This window comes from Abramis brama, assembly GCF_963993115.1.
Source record: "Abramis brama genome assembly, chromosome: 3".
Lineage (NCBI taxonomy): Eukaryota > Metazoa > Chordata > Actinopteri > Cypriniformes > Leuciscidae > Abramis > Abramis brama.
In genome coordinates, this window is record NC_139965.1 from 17632388 (window position 1) to 17658940 (window position 26553).

The 26553-nt window shown below is 38.4% G+C and overlaps 1 protein-coding gene across 1 annotated transcript in view; it reads right to left on the reverse strand.

Annotated features, from left to right (window-relative positions):
• Window positions 1-14900, reverse strand: part of igf1rb (insulin-like growth factor 1b receptor) — an 83830-nt gene extending 68930 nt beyond the window's left edge. Inside the window, exons 1-2 of the mRNA XM_084107424.1 lie at window positions 13877-14900; window positions 8808-9362 (exon numbers count right to left, since the gene is read on the reverse strand). Of these exons, the coding sequence (XP_083963550.1) occupies window positions 8808-9362; window positions 13877-13958 (637 nt within the window). The 5' untranslated portion in view covers window positions 13959-14900. The remainder of the gene's footprint in view (window positions 1-8807; window positions 9363-13876) is intronic.
• Window positions 14901-26553: the final 11653 nt, after the last annotated feature.

Sequence of the window (26553 nt, forward strand, 5' to 3'; positions counted from 1 at the left end):
TCATTTACCATCCGAACCACATCGTCATATGTGACTTCAGGCAGGTTGCGGAGAGATTTGGTCCAGCGGTATCTATCGGATTCCGCCATTGTAAAAAGCTAACCGGAAGAGCCGTATCCCTACTAAAAGACGTACTTCCGGTCTTCAATTTTTTCGTGACATAGGCCTATTCAGCTTTACAATCACAGGAATAAAAAAATTACATTTTAAAATATATTAAAATAGAAAATAGTTATTTTAAATTGCAATAATATTTCACAACATTACTGTTTTGATCAAATAAATGCCGCATTAGTGAGAATAACAGACTTCTTTCAAAATCATACAAATCCCCAACTTTTGAATGGTAGTGAACATTTACATATTTGTTTTATGTAATCAGATTTAATTCAGATGCCAAAACTCGCTGTTTGGTTGCTTCTTACTGGCCAAAGACAAAAAGTCCACATCCAAGTCTCTAAGATATATTTTGGTCTCTAGACATGGATCTCTTCAATAAGCAGCATGATTCATCTTTCATGTCTGTATAGCACAAACGGTGTGGGATGAGGTAACACCATTTCGGCAAGTGTGATTCATGTTGTCTTTAAAAGCGCAAAAGTTGTGCAATGGCCTTTTATTAAGCATTTCCAGCCGCTTTCCTAAACAAAAGGCTGGCGACAAACAATAGGAAAAGATAAGCCTTCCTTGAAGCCATCACCTATGCCCAAACTTTGATCATTCCTAACGTGTTTGGGCAAAAGCCTGGAATCCTACTGGTTAAACAAGCGGTGCCAAAATCACACAACCCCAGACTGCCCTTGCAAAGCAACCCCTGCTATCACCACAGCAACCCCACCCCTGCCCCCACGATTTTCACACACATTCTTGCAGAATGATAGAGCGAGCCAGTGGTCCCTGCAACGGCTGAGAGCGATGGTTTTCCCCTTTATCCTCCCCATACAGCGGTGACTAAGCCAGCTGGAATTCCTGCCTAATTATATGCCCACTTAAAGGGACAGATTCCTCTCTTCCCGTTTGCTCCACCGACGCCACACACAGACAATCTGATAACGGATGTTTCGGCATGCCTGAGCAGACGCTGCAAGAAGAGTTGGCCTATATGAAGTGAGCACTTAAATGACAAATGGGACTCAATGTGCAAGCCTGTATAATGCTACACTGGTGGGTCTAGGTCATATTTCACCCCAAAATCAAAAGGAAAATAATAATAATAAAAATAACAATAATAATAATAATAATAATAATAATAATAATAATAATATACAATTAATCAAATAAATTTAAAATAAGAAAATAAAATAGCATTAAAAAAACAAAGGCCATTATATGCAAGTTATGTTTGCATCTTAAAGGGATAGTTCACCCAAAAATTAACATTTTGTCATCATTCACTCACCCTCAAGTTGTTGTAATCGCAGAATTTTCATTTTTGGGTGAACTATCCCTTTAACATCATGTTAGACATGATTCTGCCCAAAATCTCTATGATAAAAAAAAACGTTCTTTATATAATAATGAACAATATTGGACAATACATTACAACAAGTACTATAATGGTGTACAATCGCACTTTATTATTTTTCCTTTTCGCATTATGGTAATGAGAATTTTTGTCATTTGAAATGATAGGCTTGGGAGTATTTATTTCATTGCCATGAAAACATTCTCACAATGTGTATTAGAGCTGGGCATCGAAACAAATTGCACGATGCGATTCACAAGCTTGTGATTCGATTCTGATTAGATTAAATTAGACAGATTAATTAGGGCCTACCAGGTACAGTACAGGAAACTATAACAACACTATAATATTAAAGGTTAAAATAACTGATTTGTAGGCTACATTTAAATTACACATAAGGAAGTTTTTATAATAATACTAATGCATTTGTAATACATAAGGACAATGTTTCTACCGTTTTTATATATATATATATATATATATATATATATAAACATTTATATGGTGGCTATCATAAAAACATGATGTATTTATTCAAAAATACATTAAATATTGAAGAACCTAAGTATTGAAGTAAAAATACAATGAATATGCAAGAAATTTCATCTATTCAGTCGCACCACATTAAAGAAAACCAAAACAATATTTATTGTTTGAATTTCGTTAAAAAAAAAACAATTGTTTCACGTCAACAACAGTAATAAAGCACAAAGATTATTGCAATTTATTTTGAAGGCACGCTACAAAGCTTGTTTCATTCATCAAATTAAAAACAGCATAGACTGAAAGATCGATTCTTGGGATTTAGGAATCGATATGTGACCCTGGACCACAAAACCAGTCATAAGTCACACGGGTATATTTGTGGCAATTGCCAACAATACATTGTATGGGTCAAAATTATCGATTTTTCTTTTGTGCCAAAAATTATTAGGATATTAAGTAAAGATCATGTTCTACAAAGATATCTTGTAAGTTTCCTACCATAAATATATCAAAAATGTATTTTTGTGAGTGAATGCAGCACAATCGCCAACAGAAATTGACAACTTTAAAGGTGATTTTCTCAATATTTTGATTTTTTTGCACCCTCAGATTCTAGATTTTCAAATAGTTGTATCTCGGCCAAATATTGTCCTATCCTAACAAACCACACATCAATGAAAACTTATTTATTCAGCTTTCAGATGATGTACATCTCAATTTAAAAAAAAAAGACTGGTTTTGTGGTCCAGGGTCACATATTGGTTCTTCAAAATAAGAATAGATTAAAATCGAGAAATCGATATATTTAACCCAGCCCTAATGTTGTTTATACCAATCAATCAATCAATCAATCAATCTATCAATCTATCTATCTATCTAAATAATTTTTAAATAAATATTTATTTAAAACATTTTATACGTTTTTATTTTTGGGGCAAGAAAAGATTATCCATTCCAGACATCCATAAATTACACTAGCATGCAGCTATTCCACTGAACTCAACCATCACATTCAGTTCTTGTCTAAAACAAACTGTTGTTAGCCACACAACAAAGTTTGACAAACATGTAACCTTGATGACAGCCAAGACTATTCTGCATGACACCATCAAGGGCAGACTGTGTCTTTGACAGTGACTCCGGCATTGAGCCGTTCTAGCGAAGACACAATGCTCCGGTGAAAGAGTTATACTGTCCGCCGAGGTTAATGAAGTATGTGGGAGAGGCAGAACACAAAGAGGAAGTCACACTATTGTGCTGCCTGGCCAGGCAGAAACCCAGCCTTTACATGTGGGCAAGATAAACGGACGGTAATTAAAACAAGGCCCCCATTCTCCGGTCGGCCGTTTTGAGAGAGTCCCCCAAGCGTTTGTCGGGGGCTGAATGTTTCCGGCCGTGGTGCAGAGCGGATGAGATCACTCAGAGGCAGCTCATTAAGTGATGAGTGCTTTCCCTCCCGCGGGGCGCCGCGGCTCGTTCTTCGGCTAGATAACAGAGACTGTGCTCGTAACTTAGTCAGCCACAGTGGTAGTAGTTAAATGTCTACATTTGAAATCAAAACAAACGTTTTCGCCTTCGGTTCTTTACACTGGCCATTTTTCAGAAAGCATTGACAAACGTGCACGTTTTTTTTTTTAGTGGTGTTTGCCAAGGCAAGCGTCACATTACTGCTGCTGCTAATACTTGGTGTTAGAGATGACTAAAAAACCACAAAACCCAAAAACCCTACTGCAAAAGTTACTACAAAACCCTAACACTGTTTTTATACACTCTAATTTTTACATAATTTATAGTATCAAATATGATGTCTAAATACATATTTTATATATTCCACCTCAAAACGACTCTACATTACGTTTTACATCATTTATATACACATTTTATGTATGTATTTTTTGCTACATTTTAAATATATATTGTTATATATACACTTCTTAAAATAGCAAATTTACTGTAAATAATTGCTTATATTTGTACTTGAACAATAACTAAGTTATATACTGCATTGATGAAAACAGCTTTGCTGGAAAATGAACTCCTTCAACTGAACATCCGAGATTACTTTTGCAACTGCATAGCAACGCCCTAGCAACCACCCTAGCTTTGTGGCAGTGACTACTTCAGACATGACTAACAAAGGCCACATAACATTTTGGACCAATTTAATAAACAAACTTGTTTTTGCTTATTGGTGCTCTTTCCCGTCAGCGTTTTATGGATCGGAATCTATTAGCGCACACCTTTTGACTTAGTGTTTGCATGAAAAAGAAAATGGGAGAACCAACTACACAACAAATTAAAAACTGCCTAATACCTTGTGGTATTCAGAGCAAAGAAGAAATCTCCAGTTCTGAGTCATAAGACATTGTAATCTATTCGGCTAAAGCGCTTGACATTTCAGTGACATTTTCGCTTGGTCTCCACCCAACGGTGGTCAGCAGAGAGATGAAAGAAAGCATTCACCTGTCACTTGTGAAAAACCACTCCAAAATCTCACTACTTCATCAAATCTCATGGCAGACATTCAACTCACTTCTACTGCCATCCCAAAGAACATCACGGCGAACCAGACGGCCAAAATTCCTTACTTGCATCTTCAAAAGACACGTTCCAGAGCTGCCGTTCTGGTCTGGACAATTTATTTTCCACAAACAACTTATAAGATGCTTCTAACCTGTAAAATAAACAAAGATGCCAACAGACAACAGCAAAGCTCTTCGCAAACACAGAAAATGGCTAAAAAACAACACGTAGTGTGATCCAAACAAAGTATAATTTAGATTTCAATCTAACATCGAAACTTTTGCTAAATTTTTTATGACCTATTGCCTGATGCAGATTTTGTGCTGCAAAAGAAAACACCCCCATAAGGAATCATATTGCACTGACGCATCTGTTACTGCGATAAATATCCAATACGTGTGACATTTACAGCTTCAAGGTTAGTGTTATGATCAAACTGTAGCTAACAAGGTATTGAAAAGGTCATGTTTGGGTTTGCTAGTTTCTGTTATGTAATCACCTCGCATTGCTGTCTTTTACAGGATCTCTTTCTGATGAGTCAAACTTTTTCTGAAGAAAAATATACGGTAGGTAAAAATTGCAACGTAAATCTGAATTCTTCACATTCAAAAAGCACACAAAAGTAGCATAAGAGCCCATACGACACACTATATTCCAAGTCATTTGAAGTCATTTGTGTGAGGAAAAAGACTAAAATTTTATTTGATATTCAAACAAAACAAATCATTGAGTCAACAAAATGAAGTGATTCTTGTACAAATCATTTAGATTTTAAACCAGACCAAGAGATTTATTAAAAAGATATGACTGAAACAAACGATTCTTTGAGGAATCAGACATCGCTGCTACTCTCACCATGGAGAGAAAGGGCTAATGTCAAGATCTTCCATTAATACTTACATTTATGACTATTCCTCACACAAAACTATTGTGTATGGCTTCAAAAGATTTGGAAAATACAACAAAAGTCATAATGGTGCTTGAGAGTCTGTATTTGTTTTATGTTTGCAACCAAACGGTTGTTGGGGCACCATTGACTTCCATAGTATTTATTTTTCCATACGATGGAGGTCAATGGTGCCCCACAACTGTTTGGTTACAAACAATCTTCAAAATATCTTCCTTTGTGTTCAGCAGAACAAAGAAATGTATAGAGGTTTGGAACAACTTGAGGTTGAGTAAATGATGACAGAATTTTAATTTTTGGGTGAAATATCCCTTAGCCACCGCATATAACACCCCAGCATCGTAGCGAAAAGAGTTCTGCGCAGCAACAAGATGATAACTGTTCCAGATCTGCTGAATATTTTGCAACTCAAGTCAACTTGAACTGTTAAGTAGTCTATCTGATGTGGGCTCTTTCCTGTGTGTAGACATTTGCAGTAAGCTCTGTCTACTCTAAATGTAGCTGAAATGCAAAGTACAAGGCTGGTGAACAACAAGTCCTGACTGGGTAATTAAAGAGCTGGGAAGAAAAAAGGCAAGGCAGACTGACTGGAAACCACTACCAGCCCTTGAAGAAACATCTGTGTTAAAGGAAAACAAGGTAATTATATGGAAAGTGGGAGGAACTGCTAAAGTATTTTGCCTTCAGAGAGAGGCGCTTTGTCTGCCACTGCAGCATCCCTCTGTCCAAAAAAACCACAATAGTGGAAGACTACAACCAGACCTCTCCATGCATGCGATCTGCATGTAGCCTATTTCAAGTTTATAGTGGCTTTCTGGATCTTTCTTTCACCTTGTTTTTCTCATCTTGATGAAAAACAAAAAAAAGTTATATTTCTTTAACGAATTTGCTTGTTTTTATTCAGTTCACTACCACTGTCAGGAATTCGATATTTCAAGGATGCTTCCGGGCACAAACTTTCCTGTAGACTAGGCCATTATCTTAAAAGTCTAGCACATATGAAACCCCCTGCAATGACCAGACTTCATTTTTCATTGTGAAAGTAGCCTAAGTCAAAGAAGAACCAAAAATACTAGAATATGCCCTGTAGCAAATTTGCACTTTCTTCTTCTTCTCTTCACTGTAATACATAAACCAGCCAAGATATGAAGCCTACTATAGGTAAAGAACGAATGCTGGATGACCCCGCTCTTCTTAACTGATAACAACCGATTATTGCAGCAATTTCTCAGCATTACCACAAGAGGTACTATAGAGTCCATTAGCACAAACTGTACATTTTAATTTCTCTTTAAGAGGTGTTTTTCCCAAAAGCATCGTTAGCCAACTACAAGTTCTGTTGTTACCAACATAGTTCAACATTGGTGTTTCCCGAAAGCAAACCAGGGTGTGTTTCCCGAAAGCATTGTTAGCCAACTATGATCGCAAGTTCCGTCGTTATCAGCATAGTTCAACGAGTCGTGTTTCCCGAAACCATAGCTCCAACGAACATTCGCAAACAGCAACGCAAAGTTGTGTGGTTGGAACGACAGCTCTCGATCTGTGGTTAGAAGCATAGTTTCTAGTTTGCATGACATGTAGACTCAAATACTTATCTTGAGCAAAATAAGCAAGCTGACATTCAGTACAATCTGTATCTTTTATTTAGAATACATACACATCATTTACGTCTTTTAGTTTGTCAAGAGATTTAAAGCGTCGTTTTGAAGAGTGCACATTTGCGAACGTGCTCTACTACGTAAGAACGAGCCTATGATTGAATCTGGAAATAAAGCAAAATAACTGAGAAGTATGAGAAATAGTCCTCAGATGCCATGTCCGTAATTTATAGCAAAACATCTAGCATTAATTCGATCTCAAACAGATTCATTAAAAGTAGTTATTACTCCACCACCTGCGTGACATCATTAATCAACGTGGTTGAACGCCAATTTGCGACAATACGGTTTCAGGAAACAGTCGTGACGAGCTAGTTAATTTCTTCAACGCTAAATTTTGCTATGGTAGTTAAGCAGCGAGTTTTCTGATTTTTTGCCGTATACATGACTTAAAGGAGACATATCATGCTTTTAAATTGTTCCTTTTTACATATAAATCATACATTTGTAGTCTATATAAAGCGGAACTGCAATGCTTGGGTCTGAATTCCTCATTATTATAGCTCCACAGGCCCCTTTTCTACCCCTTTTCTGATGTGCGTCTGAGAGCAACTCGTTTTGGTGCGGTCTCTTTAAATACAATTGAGACACTTCATACCCCGCCCACACTCGGTTCAACTCCACCCCGTTCGGCCATTTTTGTAGTTTGATAGCAGAGATACGATTATCTAGCGGCACAGAAACTTTTTATTCACACGTTATTAACAAAATGTCAACAACGGAAGACTTGTCCAGCCAGCCTTACATGTTCGAGGCAGAGTCGGAGCAGGAGCGAGATGAAAATGAAGACGACAAACCTGTAGAACAACGTCTTCATATGGATGTATCGCAATGGTGTGTACTGTATTTACACATGAAACTTTGGTTTTACCACCGTGTCGATTTATTTTGATTAATATGTGCGAGGGAGAGAGAGCAAGACAGCGTCTAGTTTGGAGACGGTGATGTCTTGTTTACACTTTCGCCTGGCTCTGAAGAGAGAGAGAGTGAGCGCGCGCGCGCGACCCGGTCTCTCTCTCTACTCGTTCTTTCAGTTAAACATGCGCCCTGTAACAAGCGCAGCAGTTCATCTACATTAAACGGTGTAATGAAGCGTGTGGGTTACTACATCCAACAACCGAACATTTTAACTTACCCTCTCGTAACTTCTGCATCCTTTAGCTTGGACTACAAAATTGCAGCGAGAAATAAAAATGGCGGATTGCTCGAAGTGTTGGGCCGGAAGTCAATGTCCTTTTTTGGCAGTTCCGCTGCAAATACTGTGACGTAATAGTTCAAAAAACGTCATAGATAACAGAAAAATCGGAACAGGTTGAAAAATATGACCAAAACAGAATATAAAGATATCAACGAAGCACCTGAAGAGAATAATTTCATATTTTCTGTACTTCTAAACACTCCAAATATACAACAAAATGCATTTAAGGGCTAAAAAAGTGCATTTGGCATGATATGTCCCCTTTAATTCAGTTTAGTTTTTCGCAGTCTGAACAGCAAAAAAATCTGATGTTTAAAAATCTTATCCAAATTACAGTTGGGACAACATGTATAACATCATAAAAAATGCAATATTGTCAGGACCCATTTCCGAATTCACTAGTATTTGCTGACTTTTTCCTCATTTCGCAAACTACTACATATCATCACTATACCATCCAATGTCAGCACATCAGATATTGACTTTGCTGTCTGAAAAAGTGGATCAGATATCTCAACAATGGCAAAAATGGCCTGCAAAACAAAGACAAAGAAGTAACCATTAACTCACCTTTCTGGCAATGGTTGGAGGTCCAGCATCTGTAATTGTCATTGCCGTTGAAGTTGGTCTTGATACACTGAGGGTTGTCCTCCATGATTCCCGGGCAAACATCTCCACACTCCTTGGACTGTTTATTTCCATCAATGTTCAATTCGGCATTCATAATGAGAGACCAGTCCACAGAATCTAAGTAGCAGAGCTCGGGATTCTTCTCAATTCGTATCGCACCCCGTGTGATGTTCCGCAGGTTGTAGAGGCCGATGTCCTTCAGGCTGGTCAGCTCAAATATGACCAGGGCGTAGTTGTAGAACAAGTTACGGCCCCGGATCACAGCGAGATTAGGAAAGAGGGTGCTGAGGCTGTCCAGCCCGGATACACGGAAGAGGAGAAGGTAATCCGTAATCATGGTCAGTTTGGGGAAACTGAGGGTGCGGAAGATCTCCTGGTTGTTATTGTTTTTGCCTCCGATGAGGAGGATCTGCAGGTATCCCTCAACCACTGTACAGTTCTCCAGACGCTTGAAATTACTGATGTCATTGCCAATGTCAATGCCTGGACCACAGACTGGAAGGAGGAAAACAGAAATATTCAGAAGATAATCAATGCAATTCAACAGTAATATTCAACAGTCACAGGTAGCAATGCTTTCGAGAGATTTTAATGATGCTAAAAACTGACCTTGAATATCTGAATGAATAGATTGATTCATGGAAATCAATCTATTCATTCAAATATTCAAGGTGAGTTGGTGCATCGCAACTGTCAATTTACTTACATGTGTCATTCCAAACCTGTGTGACTTTCATTCTTCAGTGAAATGCAAAAGAATACATTTTGAAGATATCTTGGGTTCCAAAGTTGTTTGCACCTGAATGTTCCTTAAAATATCTTTTTTTCACTGAAGAATAATATTGCATATAGGTTTGAGAGTGAGTAAATGACGACAAAATGTAGGTACCAAGGTACACAAAAGCATTTACCAAGCGCTAAATAAACACAAGTCGAATGATTTAGGCCAAAAAAACTAACACTTATTTACTGACTGTCAAGCCAGAGACGTGTGAGAAGTTTCAACCAACTGCAGTTTTTCTTCTGCTACTGACACACTGCCATGAGCCATGAGGGAGCCTTTATAAGATAGATTTTTGTGTTTTTATGACAGGTATCCTGAGACGGACATCTCTGCTTTCACTACCACCCTATATGCTGTTTATTTTCCACGGCGTGATTTGCCCACAGGCAAAACACAAAGAAAGATGCTAAAACATTTAGGCCGAGCTAAAAAAAAAATGAACCCTGGAAAATGCAATAAGATAATTATAGAGCTCTTGAATTACAGAGCTTAAATGAAACTTTAAAAGATAACATTACCTAGAGTTTATAACCCTTAAATCTTAGATAATCTCAGAGAGATAAGGCCCATTCCTTCCTCTTGAATGTCCTTTCTTTTATAGTCATCCTTAAATTCTGAATCTAACAAGTGTGCATTGCTGTATTATATTCATTATGCTAGAAAACAGAATTAAGCTTTGGCAAAAACAAGCATCTTTCACCACGCTGGAAGACAGACAGCACCCAGTCTGTCTGCGGACTCTAACATTTTCACACTGCTGAGTAAACAGTGCTATCTTTATTGCTTTGATGGCTCTCCAAATCTCATGTTTACATTTGATAACCCAATTCCAGCCCACCATAGCGAACTCTCAAAGGTAGCAGAGTGGAGGCATTTGGAAATTAGGTCATAAACTGATGTCACTGTTTAGAAATGAAGCAGGGGGGGAAAAAGCTTTTAACCCAAGCTAGTAAATCCTAACACTTCAAATTCTACAACAAAACAGATCGCAACAGAATGCGTTCATATGGAAATGGGATACGAAACCAAAAATCAAGAAGGCCTCATATTTTTGCTAACAGAAGTTCAGACGGTACTTTCTCTGCTCATCATTTCAATGCTGACATCAAATGTTTGTATCTTACATACATTACAAATATATTTCTGCAATTGTTTACATTTGTATCATGTTTACATTTGTCCCATCAAATATGTCTTAATAAACTGGGGTAAAAAAAGATTTAACTTTTAAAAATAGCAATCATATTAGTTAAAGGAACCGCTCACCTAAAAATGAAAATTCTGTCATCTCTTACACACCCTCAAGTTGTTTCAAACCTGTATGAATTTTTTTCTTCTGCTGAACACAAAGGAAGATATTTTGAGAATGTCTGTAAACTGACAGTTGATGGACCCCATTGACTTCCAAAGACTTCCAAAAAATACTATGAAAGTCAATGTGGTCCATCAACTGTTTGGTTACCGACATTCTTCAAAATATCTTATTTTGTGTTTAGCAGAAGAAAGAAACAACTTGAGGGTGGGTAAATGATGACAGAATTTTCATTTTAAGTGAACTATTCATTTAAATCACAAAAACAAATAAATGAACATGGTGTGAATTTTAAATATCCACAACAAAATGGCTTTAAATAAAAATTAAAGGTGTTTCTTTATATTTATTTTTCTCTAAACTAAGCATATTGGGGATATCGTTTTAAACTTGGAATCAATTCGTAGGTTTTCCTTAATATCACTTTTTAGTCTTTTCTAAAATCACTAACAAAAGCAAATTCTTTTATGACATCAACCTCTAAGAAATTACATCATTTTTAGAACTAAAACAACAGCACAAACATTAGTATCAGCAATTCATTTGATGAGTTATGTGATGCTTTTTTGGAACTCTAAAACATTCCATCCTGTTTGATGAAATTACAGATATTGCTATTAAAATATTGATTCAAAAAAATAACTAAAGGAATTTTAAACTGACAAGCGGATGTACGAGAATCACTCTGTGTAGGCCTATTTAAAGAAAGAAGCAAAAACTGCATTAACCCAACCAAAAATGCAGATCAACTAATAAACAAATCGTTTGATCTCGAGATAAATCAACCAGTTAACCGGAACCACATATATGCCCCACTGGGAATCTCTAACCGTCCTGTGCCAAGAGAGACAGGTTATACTTAGGATTTCCACTAAGAACCTCCTCTGCCTCACTACCTCGCTGCCCTGCAACCGCTGGGGTTAACAGTAAAACCCAATTACACAGACTTCACAAACTCCTCACTCTTCCAATCAACAAAACCGGGTCTGTTTTGCTAGAGCGGGTGTTTTTGCATGTTCTATTTTAAAAACTGATTTTTTTCCTCCCTCTCTCTCGATGAATCGGATGAATCAGGGGGTCTTTATTTGCAGTTTACTTGGAAACATGGAAATTTTGTGGTGGTCAAACATTAAGGGGAAGCAAAAATTGCTCTTTTTTTTGTAAGAACTTACAGGATTATTGATTTTAAAGAGACAAAAATATCTTGCATGTTTTTCACATACGTATGGGGACAATTTTAGTATAATTGATGAACTCAAGACAGTTTTGCTTGGAAAAACAGAAGCAAATTTGCATAGCCCATTTTATTATTAATCTAATAATAAAAATGACTCATTTCTTCCAGCATGTTTGCATGCAATAGTTAATTCTCCAAACCCAACACAGCATGAACAACATGAGACATACAGTAACAAGTAAACAAACACGCCCCTACAGAGCATGTCATGGTTTTTTCTCTTCTAAAATCACTTTCATTTACTGGCAACCACATCACAGCGTCTACTAACCTAACAGAGACCAGCCCTTTCCTGACAGCAATCGCACAAACTGTAACCAACCACGCTTATATCAATATTATCTGTTAGTTACATTAACCAAAGAAAACAAATGATAATCTGTGGCCAATTTTGCCAGCCCTTAACAGACAGCCTAATAGTTAGTGACATGTATGTGATTTATCAAACTCTACATTAAACAGTTGTGAGACTACTCAAGTTGTACATAAAACAAATTAAAACTATTTAGGAAGATCAAACGCTTGCAAAGAGAAAGCAAGAAGGTCAAAACATTACTAAAGGATTAAAAACCAGAACTTAAGTACTTAAAAAATGCACTGAGTATCTTATATGAAATAAACATTATTATTGTTTCAAGGACTGGCTTAGGGATAACCAAGCTAACAGTGAACGCTCTCAGAACTTCCCTAACATTCTGGCAAGTTTCTCGCGAAGATATAAACAAACATTCTTCCAGTAACGTTAATAATCGTTTAAAGTTATCTGGTCTTTAACGTTATCAAAACAGCAGCACAAAAACGTTATTCATTCATGGAACATTTTCCTGAAACATTTTAGTTGGACGTTAGTCTACTGTTTTTTAAACGATAGCCTACTACAGCCTAGATGATTCAGAAAACATTCAAAAGTAAGGTTCCCATAACATTTTCAAAATGAGAAATATAGAAAGCCTTCCCCTCATGTTTTCTCTAACGTTCACGTAACATTTTTAAAACATTTAAAAAACTGAATGTTGAATATTCAGAAATAATGTTTTTATAACTTTACGGTAACATTAGCCAAACGTTCTTAGAACATATTTTTGTTAGCATGGAAATAACACTAATGCGTTTAACGTCTAGTCTATTAAAGAACCTGTTGGTTTATAATCACTTTAAACAGATACTGTCAACAAAATCTCCCATGCTGTTTAACTTGGTCATGATAACTCAAGTCTGACTTTCATACTTCTGCTAAAGTATAGATCTATATCTACAGGTGCACATGATGGCACTTGTAAAACACAATTAGACACTATATTCCAGAATTATCTGATAGATATAGAAGTAAAATACCTATGAAACGACCATTTTAAAGGGCAGTGGTAGCATGACCAAAGTTGACTTTGTTGTCTTTTTTGACTTTGCATAATCAAAACACTCTGTGACACTTCTGTGATGCATAATAGAAGCGTGTTCCCATGTCTTTTCTAATATGAAACATGTAAATCAAGGAAAGCAGGGAACACGTGCATTTAAGTGAAAAGTAACAGGTCTTCTTGCCATACATCACAAATGAAAGCTTAAAACATCATTCATTACACATGTGAAATCACAAAGCAAAGTAAAGGTTTTCTTAGACCAGCAACAATTAGGCTATATGTTGCTCTAATCCATATGCATTCACTATAACTTACTTTCTCCATGACAGAGTGTGGAGAGGGCCAGCACCAGACCACAAAACATGGTCCAATATCGCCTCTGTCTGCTAGACTTCATTCCTGTACAAAAACAAGGCAAACACTTGTTTTAAAAAATATATATTACAAAATAGGGGGAGGCAGCTCAACCCTTCAATGTAGATGATGCTTGACTCTTGAAGTCTTCTCAGTACAAAAATATGATCAAAGTTGGTTTATCCAGCTTAGTGCCTCCTTATGGAGGGGGTGAAAACAAAAATATAGATACACATGAGCTGGAAATAATCAAAGAAAACCAATTTCTTCCATCTTCATGGTGTTTTGCTGGGATAAATGACCCTCCAGACACCCCAGCGAGATTCTCCAGCAGACTCAGCCCGTTATGCCCACACCATGAGGCGGATTCAACCGCACTGATTGTCGGGCTCCTTAAACGTTTTTGATATTATTTTTTACTGCTTCTCCTTGTCGATTTATGTGAAAATAACCAAGAAAAACACGTAACGGCTTGATAATCCGCAATTCCCTGTTCCATGGCGTGGGAAAAATGGGGAAAACACGTTGCAGGTCTCCTCGCAGGCTGGTTTTCGCTGTAGTTGAGTGAAACCCGCTCAGGTCCGCTGGCTAAAACAGTCTGGACGAGTGTGTGTAAGTGTGTGTGATCTTCATCAGCTGCAATATGCCCTGTACTTCTCATCCAGCGATTTTAAAGGCCTAAAATCGGTGAAGAAACTCAGAAAGATGCCAAATAATAATATTCGTCCAGGCTTTAAAATGGTCTCTCTCAGCCTCCCACCATCTTCAGTCTGAGATTTCAAAGCTTGATTTTTCTCTTCAAGAAGCGGAGTATGGAGGGCACATATGATTTTTGAAGGATCGGATCTGTTTTCATTTAAGAGATGTGAAGGATGTGGAGTAGATCATGTAGTCTCTCTCCGTTGAATTGACGCTGTAAACAAGGCTCGATCTCTCTCACACACTCATGCACTCAAACGCATAGTAGGCTAACGTTACGTTGGATAAAGGTGTGAGGGAAAACCCGGGCTGGAGGACACACACTCACACACAAAAAGGATTTGGATCCGGTTGCTGGAGAAAAACACTGCTACTGGCGGTGTCAATACCTTTAGCTGCCTACATAGACATGTAAGTGCTTCATAGGTGCTGCACTTTTGTCAAGTGAAATATTTATTTAGCCTACTTATTTATTACAATTCACAAGACATGTATGCAGTTAATAAAATAAATATTTATTATAAAATGTTTATTTATTTAAATTAGCCTACAAAAAAAAAACATGTATTATATAATGTTACTTATTTATTTATATTACAATCAAACAATAACATATTATCATATATTCAAAATGATTTTTTTCCCTAAAATTGCTACTACAGTCTCAAACAGTAAACACAGCAAGTTTATTGTCAGGCCTCTTTTGGGAAGATGCAACACGTGTAATTTAGTCTCACTGTAATTTTGTCTCACAAAGGACTCTGTGTTCTGCCGGTAGGAAAACACTCATGTAATATGATGTCATAATATGACATCATTGTTTCATCCATAATTAGTGTAAATTGACACAGCCCGATTTTGCATGTTTCATGTTTTTTTTGCAGTAAGAATACCAAACATATTATTAGTAGTGTTTTAATGTTAAAATAATACTATTTATTGGATTATCACATACATTAATGGCTGCCACGTTTGGCACTTAACTATTCATGTTGAAATCCATAAACATTGCATCAAAAATATAATTCTTAAAATATTTCAGATTAAAATATAAACCAAATGAAAGATTATAATAAAAGAAATACAATTTTTATACTTCCAAGATGAATGTTACATTGTTTATATGAACTAGTTTATTGGTCATTATGTCCTTTAAATAGATTTTGATTTGGTTTTCGATCTTTGGTTCAGGTTAATGTCAGGTTCCTGAAAGCAATATTAAATCAAAACCAAGAGCAATTGCTTTGGACAGCTCTACATACATTTAACACTGATACATTATGAGTTAAAACATCAAAATGAATAGTTCAAGTATCACACTTGTTTTCTATGAAACACTGCAAAATAGAATACTCTAAAAATGAATGACACACCATCTACTCATACCCTACATGTCTATACAAGGAGTTTACAGACTAAGACATTTTTACATAGTTAATAAGTCCTTTAAAGAGATTTTGGTTCAGGTTGATCTCAGTCAATTCAGGTCAAACATCTCTGAATTCACATATTTTAGACATTTTAGATATTCTAGAGATTAGAATGCATCTCCCTTCCAATGCTGAATATCATAATTTAACCGTGTGGCTGATACAATCCGTTTTCAAACAAACGGGATATAGACAGTGCAACAAGCTCAGGGTTTGTTTGGATGTTGGTGGTCCTTTCTCTAATGAAATAAGAAAAGCTTTTTTGCTGAAGTATAATCTGTGACAGTCTTGATTATCAGCATAATTACAGAGCTCTTTCGGCCCAAAGAGGAGCGCACAAAAGAACTGTGTTAACGCGGCACAAATAACTCGATCCTGGCACACACATTTAAGCTCCTGTCACATTTAGAAAATTATAGGGAGAGAGCACACATACACCCATTAAACAATGGACTGTACATCCACGGCCACCCAAGACTACAACTACTGCAAACCAGCCTTGAACGAGCACAAACTGTACCAACGTGCCCTTCCGATCTCACCCTCCCCTTTCCACCCGCTGAATGTTTTGCCTGTCTTCTTGCATTTGTTAAAGCCTCATAAACCGTCCCCATAAAGACGGCATACAGCCCACCTACCTCGAGCGCCTCTTGTTGGTTTAATTCTCTCTCTGCGCTCAAGTGGAAATAAGTGCTTACCACCAGCGGGTCACACATGCTAATGAGCGACTGTTTGTTTTTGAGGAGGAACGGAATTCGGGATGAGAAGGGAAAAATTATATAAGTGCGTGAATCCAAATATCTCTTTACACTTTTAAACTTAAAGGGTTAGTTCACCAAAAAATGAAAATTCGGTCATCACCCTCATGTTGTACCAAATCCGTGAGACTTTCATTCATTTACGGAACACAAATGAAGATCTTTTTGATGAAATCTGAGTGATTTCTGTCCCTCCATTGACAGCTACGAAACTACCACTTTGACACTTCAAAAAGTTCATAAAGAGATAAAACTAATTCATATGCATTGAACAGTTTTCATTAAGGCTTTTATTCACATTAAACATTTAACAATTAAGCATTGTTCAGCGAACATAAACAGAAGCTCAACTGAACCTGCTTGACGCATGAGAATGAACCTCATTGGTTCTTGCTGAAGCTCAAACGTGCTGCGCAACACGAGAATGAACCTGATTGGTTCTTGCTGAAGCTCAGACGTGCTGCGTAACACGAGAATGAACCTCATGGTTCTTGCTGAAGCTCAAACGTGCTGTGTAACAAGAGAATGAACCTCATTGGTTCTTGCGGAAGCTCAAACGTGCTGCGCAACACGAGAATGAACCTCACTGGTTCTTGCGGAAGCTCAAACGTGCTGCGTAACACGAGAATGAACCTCATTGGTTCTTGCTGAAGCTCAAACGTGCTGCGCAACACGAGAATGAACCTCATTGGTTCTTGCTGAAGCTCAAACGTGCTGCGCAACACGAGAATGAACCTCATTGGTTCTTGCTGAAGCTCAGACGTGCTGCGTAACACGAGAATGAACCTCATTGGTTCTTGCTGAAGCTCAGACGTGCTGCGTAACACGAGAATGAACCTCATTGGTTCTTGCTGAAGCTCAAACGTGCTGCGCAACACGAGAATGAACCTCATTGGTTCTTGCTGAAGCTCAAACGTGCTGCGCAACACGAGAATGAACCTCATTGGTTCTTGCTGAAGCTCAAACGTGCTGCGCAACACGAGAATGAACCTCATTGGTTCTTGCTGAAGCTCAGACGTGCTGCGTAACACGAGAATGAACCTCATTGGTTCTTGCTGAAGCTCAAACGTGCTGCGCAACACGAGAATGAACCTCATTGGTTCTTGCTGAAGCTCAAACGTGCTGCGCAACACGAGAATGAACCTCATTGGTTCTTGCTGAAGCTCAAACGTGCTGCGCAACACGAGAATGAACCTCATTGGTTCTTGCTGAAGCTCAAACGTGCTGCGAAACACGAGAATGAACCTCACTGGTTCTTGCGGAAGCTCAAACGTGCTGCGCAACACGAGAATGAACCTGATTGGTTCTTGCTGAAGCTCAGACGTGCTGCGTAACACGAGAATGAACCGCATTGGTTCTTGCTGAACCTAAAAATGTGCTGCGTAACACGAGAATGAACCTCATTGGTTCTTGCTGAAGCTCAAACGTGCTGCGTAACACGAGAATGAACCTCATTGGTTCTTGCTGAAGCTCAAACGTGCTGCGTAACACGAGAATGAACCTCATTGGTTCTTGCTGAAGCTCAAACGTGCTGCGTAACACGAGAATGAACCTCATTGGTTCTTGCTGAAGCTCAAACGTGCTGCAAAACACGAGAATGAACCTCACTGGTTCTTGCTGAAGCTCAAACGTGCTGCAAAACACGAGAATGAACCTCACTGGTTCTTGCTGAAGCTCAAACGTGCTGCGCAACACGAGAATGAACCTCACTGGTTCTTGCGGAAGCTCAAACGTGCTGCGAAACACGAGAATGAACCTCACTGGTTCTTGCGGAAGCTCAAACGTGCTGCGAAACACGAGAATGAACCTCACTGGTTCTTGCGGAAGCTCAAACGTGCTGCGAAACACGAGAATGAACCTCACTGGTTCTTGCGGAAGCTCAAACGTGCTGCGAAACACGAGAATGAACCTCACTGGTTCTTGCGGAAGCTCAAATGTGCTGCGAAACACGAGAATGAACCTCATTGGTTCTTGCTGAAGCTCAAACGTGCTGCGCAACACGAGAATGAACCTCATTGGTTCTTGCGGAAGCTCAAACGTGCTGCGAAACACGAGAATGAACCTCACTGGTTCTTGCGGAAGCTCAAACGTGCTGCGAAACACGAGAATGAACCTCATTGGTTCTTGCGGAAGCTCAAACGTGCTGCGAAACACGAGAATGAACCTCTTTGTTTCTCGCGTGTCAAACGAACATGCCACAACTTTACCACAACAGATGTGTCATTGAAGAATGTTTATATGTGAATAAAAGCCTAAATTCAATTTGTTCATCATATGAAGTGATCGTGTCCACTCAATTCAGATGAATTAGTCAACGGAGGGACAGAAAGCTCTCAGATTTTATCAAAAATATCTTCATTTGTGTTGCGAAGATGAACGAAAGTCTTACAGGTTGGGAAAGACAAGAGGGTGAGTAATTAATGACAGAATTATCATTTTTTGGTGAACTATCCCTTTAAGTTTAAAATGAGATATTTGAATTCATGCACATGTATAATTTTTTATTATCAATCGTGAAGGGTCAGTTTCATTATGGTTGTAACTCTGTGCTAGAATTTATTTTCAAGGAAGTATCATGTATTAATGGGTAAAGCAACAGTAACGTCTTCAGCTAGTCAGTTTGAGATCCTTTCCATCTAAACAGGTTATATCTCTTAAACCTAACTGTTTTATGAGCAGTGGGATAATCAAAAGAACCATATTCATCTGCACAGTCAAGGGTGAAGCACAAACAAAAAAACTTTTTTCTTCTGTAAAATTTAATGCAGTTTTGTTTTTTAACCACTAGAGGTCCAAAAGTTACATAATACCGAGCATTTAAGCAGTAGACGACAGATCTGAGGGTTGTTCCATAAAACAAGATTAGAATACAAGCCAGGCTTATTTTGGTAAGTCAGACTTATTGTCGGTGGATTCTGTTTCATAAAGCAAACTTAAAATAGTTCAAACTCAGTTACCCTGGCAACTTATGCTGGGAAACTAGCCTGGTCCAGGGCAGGCTAACTGTCAGGCTAAGCCTCAGCTGTTACACAGATCCTCTAACACTGACCGATATTACCACTGACACTCTCTCATACCATTATTGGACTTTATTAACCACTATTAGTCCAAAAATAAATACACAGTATACAGAAAATAAACTTAAATAAGGCTACAATGATAATTTAGACAATATATTTATATATATCTACACAATCTAAAAAAAGTTAAAATTAAAAATAAATAATTACAAAACCACAGTATAAATTTTAACTGGTAAGATGAATCTGAGCTTAGTAATTGACAGTATATTAGCCTACATTTGATTTACCCCATTACAATAGTCCCTTTACAGTTATTGCTACAGTTATTACAGTTAATGTCCAAATAACAAATATTTTAGCATATATATATATATATATATATATATATATTATGTACTTTATTGTGGCTTTCAATTCAAACACATTTAACACAATTATACAAATGGACAGTTCCTTTAAAGACATCATATTTTCCCCCAATAAATATTCATTTATTATTTATTTTTCCTTCTACTTTTTTTTTTCTTTTGTGATAATACCCACCAACACATAGCCTAAAAAACACATGATTAGAACAATAACCAAAAAGTACATAGTTAGACACTTTTACATATGATTTAAGGGGGAAAAGACAAAAAAACAATAAATAAATATTAATAAAAATGTAACATTCACATATTAATATCAACCTCTTATAATGACACATAATTCCTAATAGTTATTCAAGTAATATTATTTGAATATCAAATATTCAATATTAAATAAGTCAATAAATAAAATAACAAATAACTAGAAATAAAAGGGAGGGAGGGTTATATAAAAATGTAGTTAATGTAGGCTAATATATATTCCTTTATTTTATGGAATATTCTTTGATTTTGGAGTTGCACATATCTTTTCAAAATGTATACATTTGCTCTTAATTTCATGTTATCCTCTCCATAGTGTACTTTAGAAATTACATCATTTAAAACTGGGGATTCTTGCTTTCTCCAAAAAATTATTGCATTAAAAGCTGTAATTCTCAGCATTCTAAATAAGTATACATCATCTTTATTAAGTAGCATATTAGGTCATATACCCAAAACTATATTTTGTATCTTTATAAATTTAGTTCCTTAAAATAAACTTCCCTGAATTAGGCTACTTCTGTTCACTGAAGTAGCCTACTTCTGTTCGCTAGAAGTTCACTGCAACTTATCCAACATCCTAAAGATAAATTATTATAATTAGAAGATATTTTTAGTGTTATAAAATATCGCGTATTAATTTTCCAAGCAAAATGTATTTCAGTCAGAATTATTGCGCTCCTATTTGGCGCGCATGCGCGCAGCAGCGCTCGTTCAATATGAAGATTAGCAGCAAAATGGATACATTTGCATGACTTTCTAACATTTACAGATGGAGGATATAACTGTAAAATGTAAGTTTTGCACTGAGGGGGGAAAAACACATATCACAAACGCATAAAACAGCACAAAATATACGCTGTTTGATGGTGGATCGATTTGATCCACGATCGACCTCTAGGGCTGCTACAAAAACGCGTGCACACGCAATTATCTAGACTTGATAAACCTGTATCAAATTAGTGAGATTGCGTGAACTTCAATTACCTTTTATGGAACCACTTTAGCCCCAACTTATTTGTTAGGCTCATTCAGGTCCGGTTTTGGAGTTTAATCCCCGCTTTTCTAAGCGTCTTTTATGGAACAACGTGTACGTGCACTTAAACAAAACGTTCAACGTTATCATGTGTTGGTGCGGACCAATTTTGTCGTTAAAGTTATGATCAGGCCTTTTTATGGCATTGCTGCGAATACTCATTCTTGGAACCTTTATTTTTTTTTTATATAGTGTAGGCCTATAAATCTGGGATTTATGGAAAGGTTCAGTCCATGTGCTTACGGCTTACTTAGAATCTTTTTTAGAATGATTCCAGGAATCAAGCGAGCATTCGGACCGTGGCTGACTAAGACAAAAATTAGTAATCTGCCATTTCTGAAGAATAGATAACCAGACTTACTGAATGTTGGCTAAAAAGGACGTTGCTATTTTAGTTATTGCGTAAGTCGTCTCAAAATTGAGTGAGTCATCTGGAAATCATTGGCTTGTAATCAAGGGTTCCCTTCATAAAAACAGTTAAGACACTACACTGTACTTTTAGTAAGATGGACTGTACAATAGTTGGGCCAACAATTATTATGTTGAATGGATGCATATATTACACTTCAGACAGTCAGACTGCATTACACTAAAGCAATTTAGCCAACGCTGTCTGCAGCAAGGAGTGATTCATAATAGGCCAACTGGCATGATGACAAACCAAAGCACTGGAATAGAGTCCTTTCTAACCCAAAAAGGTTTTATAAAAATCATTCTGGAACTAATTAAATATCATCTTACTAGTCCAATGTAATAAATTACAATGCATCCAAAATATTTGTGTAGAGTTGATTTGTTAGTCTGACCAGCAGAGGGCACCAGAAAACCAATTTACCGCTTTCATCACTGGACCAAAACAACTGAAGTGGGCTGCCCTTCTCAAAAAAGCATCGTGAGCTAATTTGATCGAAGTGATGTTTTTGGGAAACGCAATCCTGGATGCAAATTTGAGATGACGTCTGACTTAAAATAATATTTAAAATAAATAAGAAACTTGTGGAAAAAATTTATTTTAAACAAATACAATTCGCCTACAGAGTTTAGTTGGATGTTATTTTAAAGGGTTAGTTTACACAAAACGGAAAATTCTGTCATGTTTTACTCACCCGAAAGTTGTTCCAAATTTGTATGAGTTTCTTCTGTTGAACACAAAAGAAGATATTTTGAAGAATGTTTGTAACCAAACAGTTGACGGTAGCCACTGACCTCCATAGCATGGGAAACAAATTACTATGGAAGTCAATGATGCCTCACAACTGTTTGGTTACAAACATTCTTCAAAATATCTTCTTTTGTGTTCAACAGAAGAAAGAAACTCATACAAGTTTGGAACAACTTTAGGGTACAAACATTCTTTTAAATTTTAATACAATTTTAAATGTAATTTTTCATAGCTTCTGTCTTGGTATTTTGTTATTGTTATTACTTGTGTCCAAAAAAAAAAACTGCCAATGGTAGCACTATCATTAAAGGAAATGAATATCACTATTATATATTTTCTATTTTCTAGTACTGTCAAATTGATTAATCACAGTTAATCGCATCTAACATAAAAGGTTGTAAATACACTGAACAAAATTATAAACGCAACACTTTTGTTTTTGTCCCCATTTTTCATGAGCTGAACTCAAAGATCTAAGACTTTTTCTATGTACACAAACCCATACCATAACCCCACCGCCACCATGGGCCACTCGATTCACAACGTTGACATCAGCAAATCGTTCAACCACACAACGCCATACACGCTGTCTGCCATCTGCCCTGTACAGTGAAAACCGGGATTCATCCGTGAAGAGAACACCTCTCCAAAGTGCCAGACGCCATTGAATGTGACCATTTGCCCACTCAAGTCACTCACTCTAATTATAAAAGAATGTGTGGAGTTTTGTTCTCAGGTCCAGGACATACTGAATTTCATTTCAATTTTCCGAAGGTCCCTCCCTCCCATATGGAATGATATTCCGGACATTATTCAAAAGGAATTGCAAATTATATTTGCAATTGCGTTTCCAAATTGTGGACGCATAAAATGTGACATAATCCAAACGCAAATGCAAATCGCGCATTACCGTTTGCATTTTCGTTTAAGCGAACGCACAGTGACTGCCAAATTTAAAATGGAAATGCAAAGTCCGTTTGCAACTGTGTTTCACATATCTTACGAGTCTTGACCCTGTCATATTTAAATAGCAATTTCAATTACCACGTCTGCTTTTTCACTTTCTCAGCGTCGCGTATATAGCCAGCCAAAACTCAAATGAAATCGCAATTCCCTTAGTATTTCCATTTTTTTCTTTGTGAACGAACTTACGAATCATGTTCTTTAACGACCAGGCCCTCCGTTTGTGGGTGATAAACGCTGGTTCAAATCGATTTAATGCCCACCACGTTGTGTAACGTACGTGACACAAACGCCATGCCTTGATCAGTGAGGATCTTTTTCGAGATCCCCACTCGGGAGATCAAACGAAACAGTGCGTCCGTGACACTCTTCGCAGAGATGTTGCGGAGCACCACATCTTCTGGGTATCGCGTTGCATAGTCCACTATCACTAATGCAAAGCGATGCCGCCGTGCAGATCGTTCTAATGGCCCGATGAGGTCCTTGCCAATTCTTTCGAAGGGGACCTGCATTAATGGAAGGGGGCGCAAAGACACTTTTGGGGAGGCCGGCGGATTTACCAGCTGACATTCACGACAAGACGCGCACTATCTGCGTACGTTCTCGTGAATGCCCGGTCAAAAAAAACGAGCCATGAGACGATTTAATGTTGTTGTTTGTCCCAAGTGTCCCGCCACGGGATTACAATGAGCCGCCTGGAAAAGCATTTCCCGACGGCTTTTTGGTACTAATAACTGGGTTGTATTTTGTTTGGTCTGAGCGTCTTGTGTCACTCGATACAGCCAATCTTTTAAAATAGCAAAATATGGATAGGAGAGCGGGCGAGCAGGTTGGAGGGGTTGACCATCGATAAAACGGACCTGTTCAAAGGCATGTTTTAATGACTCATCGAGTCATTAAAGCATCGAGCTGGTACCAGCCAGCCTGACCAGGCACAGCCTGTGGGACATCCGGGACCCGGATCATTGTCCCCACCTCCATCACCGGACATCTGTCAATGAAATGCCCCGGGTCCCCGCAACGACAACAGGCCGGCCCAGACTCTAGTGGAAGGAAGTGGCTCAAGCGATTGGCGTGAAGAGAGGGCAGGGGAGATGAAGCGGCATTGGTCCCGGCAGAGGTCAGCCACCAGCATAGTCCAGGCCGGACCCACCCCAAGGACGTGGAACTCTCGGCGGGCCTGGAGGACGAGACCTGGGGAGAGGAATGGGTCGAGGGGAAGAGGGAGAAAGAGAAGAAGGGAGAGAGAGACTGCTGGGAGAGGTTCGCCGACCCCTGGGCACACCACCATGTGATCCTCGCCAGCTGTATGGCTGAGTCCAGCAATGTCGGGCGGTGGCACTGGACCCACTCTGCGGTCTTCCTGGGCAGGCAAGTTATGAATTGTTCCAGTTCTACGCAGTCGATGATTCCCTCGACGTCACTTCCCTCAGCCAGGAGCCATTTGCGGAAGGAGTCCCGGAGCTGTTGGGCCATCACAAAGGGTCAGCCACTTTCGCCCAGACCCAGGGAACGGAACCGCTAGCGATGTTGCTCTGGGCTCCGACCGACCCGCTGTAAGATGGCCCGTTTCAGGTCGTCAAAGACCAAGAGGTTCCGGACAGGCAGTTGTTGGGCAGCTACTTGCACCTCATCAGACAGAAGGGGGATGAGGCGCACCGGCCAGTGGTCCCGTGGCCACCCACCTGCCTCTGCCGTCTTCTGGAATAAGTCTAAAAAACCTTGGGCTCCCTGGGCCCCCATCTTATTCAACGGCAGGTGGGCAGGAGCGATCTGGCACGCTGTGGCCTCTGCCCGAACCTCCCGGTCGATCCAGCTCCGGAACTTCTCGCAGTCCTCCTGTTGGGCCTGGATAATGGCCTGGAACCGACGTTCCTGATCGGTCCTCAGATCCAGTAAGGCTTGGTGTTGTTCTTGATGGAGGACCGCGAGGAAGGAGAAGACATCCGCAAGACATCCCTGACAGAGATTGTATGGCGGCGGCTACTTCTGTCCCGGGTTTCGGCACCACTGTCGTAAGATTCGTCTAATAGGTGAAGGAAGAAGATGGGGTCGGCTTGTCTGAGACTCGAGATTTTATTTAAGTAACAGTAGATCACAAAATAACACAACACAGTCAATAACTCTTGTCACCAGCACTCTTCAGAGTTTTAAAACAGTCCAACTCTTCCCACTGGCTTTCGCTCACAAGTCTCAAGCAGTCCCTATCTGCCGCTTCACATCTCCCAGGTGGCTTTTATCCAGTCTCTTAATGCCAATTACTGAAACGAGATGGTGTTTGCAAACAGGTGTTTGTCATTTGCACTTGACCCACTTACGCACCGCTACTTTCTCTCTCTCCCGTCACAGACCTCGCTGAACCATGCCCCCCTTGCCACACTCACATTGATTTAAAAAATGTCAAAAAGAGGTGGTGGTCTCATCATGCTGCAAGTGGTCAGTGCTGTAATGAAATAATGCTCATGTTAACCACCATTCTACCATGACCATCCTATAAACTGTATAGACAAGAAGCTCATAAAAAGACACTGTAATGAATTTCTTGTATTCTAGCCATGTAAATAATATTGATGGTGTTATGAATAAAAAAAAAAAAAAAAGTTCAGCAATACAAAAGTTCAATAAATTCAACCAAATGTCACAATTCTGGATAAAAAAGTATCAGCACATGAGATAGTGATATTAATGAATTCAGCATGAGCAAGGAATGTGAAGAGTGTAAGGGGAATTTTCAGACTCTCTGGACAGGATGTCTGGATTTCAGATATGACACTAGAAGGAAAAGCTAGGTCAGAAAGGAGAAAGAAAATATAAAGGGAAAATAATAAAAACACACCTATGCATTGCCTTTAATACATTGTTAGCTAACTGCGTGATTTGTATATGTATATTTCTTAAATGCATAACTCAGACACAGTCCCCTCTGATAACAGATCAC